A 2,863-nucleotide genomic window follows, 5' to 3' on the forward strand; every position below is an offset into this window, starting at 1 on the left:
ATGTGAAGGCATTCATTCGTTCTTTACGTATTTTTCACTTCAAATCCTTCTGCCTCCTTCTCCTTACTCCATTGTTGTGTGCCTTCTTTCCTGGTTCTAGTGACTCCAGTTGCTTTTAACCCTTCTTCACTTGAATATCCTTCCTCTTGTCACAACTATGGCTAATGTATCCTCTAGTTCCGATGAGAGAGATAACCCTGTCCCCTTGGCGGTGATTATGCCTCCTTATGCTGATGGCAATTCTGTTGCCATTGAAGACGAGAAGTTTCCTACGGTGGAGGAAATAATTCCTTGTGGTGGCAAAACATTGGGTCAGAAAAAATTGTAGGTACTGTTGCTTGTTTAAAGAAAATGGGAACATTGAGGTTTCTGTTTCTTACTTCTCGTCATCTGTACACATTATTATTAGATTTAAGGCCTTAAGATTTCTTTGAGCCTTGTTCTCAACATTTTATTTTGCAAATGATGATTTTTAATGCTTATATGTAAGTTGATTGGCGTTATGAGTCGATGGTCAGAGCTGTTGATTTAAGAACAATAACAATAATACCAGTAGTAGTTAGTATAATTGCAACTGGCATTGAGCTTCTGGACATATATTTGATTTCGTAATTGAATTATCTCCCGTGTGCAGTTAAGTAGGCTAAAAGTGCATTATTTCTTCTTCTAGTAGCTAATGACATACCTGATCCAAAGGCGGTTCTATTTCTGATCTGATAGCTTCCTGATGAGCTCATAGGCTGTTTGATTTCTCTGCCTCCTAATTCTCATAGTTCAAGTTTCTTCTGTTTATCCTATTGTTTCAATAAACTGATTTCAGTTCTTCCATCTAAGATTGGGTGTGAATTCAACTTTTTGAGAGAGGCTGACGCAATGGATAGAATTCGGCGTTTTCTCTACGAAAATAACAAAAAGTCCCCAGTTATTGTTCCCCGGGTGCTTCGAGATATTGTCACAAGGTGAACTGCTGCTGAATATTTGATCAGTTGATGTTTTCATATTCGAATGTTGGTAGATTTTGATATTCAGTGGACATTTGAGATGTCTTGCTGTTATAAGGTGGATCAAGAGATTGTTGAAAACTAAATTCTCACATCTTGTTTGCTTTCATCATTCCAACTACTAATAGATGTAAGTTAGGTTCATTTACTTTCAACCTCGGTTTGTCTGTACTCTGTTAGATTTATGAACTTTATATTAACAATGTAAGTTCTTTTCATTTACCTTAGTAATCCCTTTTTTTTTTTGTCTAAATTTTGTAATAGGAGGGTCCTAATGATGGAATATATTGATGGAACCCCGATCCTGAAGCTGGGTGATGAAATGTCAAAGAGAGGCATAAGTCCAGATGGTAAAGTTGCAGCAGTGGCAAAGCAGTGAGAAACCAGATTTCTCAGAATGAACTTAGATTTCACGTCATATTTTCTCTTCTCAATTTATTTTGGTCACAATCTCTTTCGATATATTTGTTATCTCTGCAAGACTAAATTTAACACAAAATAGCTGGTTTCTGAATTATTCCTGAAATAACAAACTTTATGGTGATTGCGACACTTGTTCTAGGTTATTACGCCACTTATCTCCACGAAAGATTCTCATTCTACACCTATATCTTCTTAGAGATGAGATTCTTCAAAATCTCTCCTCTCAACCAGAAGAACTTTTGAAGATGTTTCGCCACCTACCTATTTATTTAAGAACATAAAGTATATTCTCAAAAGCTACATAGCTTGAGATGTTTGCCGTACTAAAACGTTCCACCACACAATCTTCACTTTGAACTTCTCAGCTCTTTGCCATGTTAACTGTTGCAAAGAGCTCCCTTTTTTTCAGTAATTCGTCATTAATTAAATTAACGCAGAACTCTGTTATTCCTTCTCAAATATTTCCTAAAATAGAGAAGTCTTTATTCTCTTAATATGACTCTTTCAGTCAATTTATTTTCCCAAACTATCATTACTATTTACAAAGTCAGTAGTTTCCAAGTGTTCCTAGTCTCTTTTCAACGTCATTCAGCTTCTCTTATTTGGTTAATTCTGCATGCAGGAATATTCTTAAAAGTTTGTCCCTGGCATATGGACAGATGATACTCAGGAGCGGTTTCTTTCATGCAGATCCACACCCTGGGAATATTCTAATCTGTAGAGGTGCCGAGGCAAGTATGCGTCTTCTCTTTTTCTTCTTCCGCATTCAGTTCTCGATGATCATATATAATTTGTTCTTGTTCAGAGTGCTGACAAGGATCATGCCATTCTTTTCTTAATTATTAAGGTTGCATTGCTGGATTATGGACAAGTTAAGGATCTTCCAGAAAATCTCAGGCTTGGATATGCTAATCTCGTTCTTGCTATTGCGGATGGCGATGCTACGAGGGCCAAAGAAAGCTTTAAGTGAGGAATTTACCTACAAATCTCCTGTTATATGTTCAAAATTGGTTTTCTTTCCGGTGAAACGAAATTGTGCAAAATACTAAGGGAAGGACTCAAAACCTCTGAATTAAAACCATTCTTCCAACAGAGAAAGTGACTACAATAAATAGACAAGAAAATAGCAGTTTAAGTTCTAGCTAGTCACATTGAAATAAATTGATAGTGGCAATTAAAAACTATTTTCACCCTTTAAAATTTACTACCCATAACTTGTAACTAAAATATCTTCTTTCAGTTTTGAAAAAGAAAATAGGATAAATATTAAGTGGGGGGATGAATCATTGTCATTGAAATGTGAAAATTCCTCATCGGCGGGCAAGATTGTTAATGTCAAACACCCTTTTTCATGTGGAAAAGAAAGCAGCATTAGCATTCTATTTCTATTCAAGTGTGAAGAATGGAAAATGGAGTTGATTTCTTGGAGCAAACCAACT

At 35.9% G+C, this 2,863-nt stretch overlaps 1 protein-coding gene across 2 annotated transcripts; it reads left to right on the forward strand.

The window, feature by feature from the left end:
- Positions 1-773: 773 nt before the first annotated feature.
- Positions 774-2,849, forward strand: LOC109222337 (uncharacterized protein slr0889-like). 2 transcript variants are annotated; one of them, XM_019386704.1, is made up of 4 exons: positions 774-959; positions 1,266-1,376; positions 2,047-2,159; positions 2,272-2,374. In XM_019386704.1, the coding sequence occupies exons 1-4, from the start codon at positions 874-876 to the stop codon at positions 2,298-2,300; spliced, it is 339 nt and encodes a 112-aa protein (XP_019242249.1). In that variant the 5' UTR covers positions 774-873; the 3' UTR covers positions 2,301-2,374. The 2 variants fall into 2 exon arrangements, with proteins under 2 accessions (XP_019242249.1, XP_019242248.1); XM_019386703.1 differs by having other exon boundaries at positions 776-959; positions 2,047-2,155; positions 2,272-2,849.
- Positions 2,850-2,863: the final 14 nt, after the last annotated feature.

This window comes from Nicotiana attenuata, unplaced genomic scaffold, assembly GCF_001879085.1.
Source record: "Nicotiana attenuata strain UT unplaced genomic scaffold, NIATTr2, whole genome shotgun sequence".
Lineage (NCBI taxonomy): Eukaryota > Viridiplantae > Streptophyta > Magnoliopsida > Solanales > Solanaceae > Nicotiana > Nicotiana attenuata.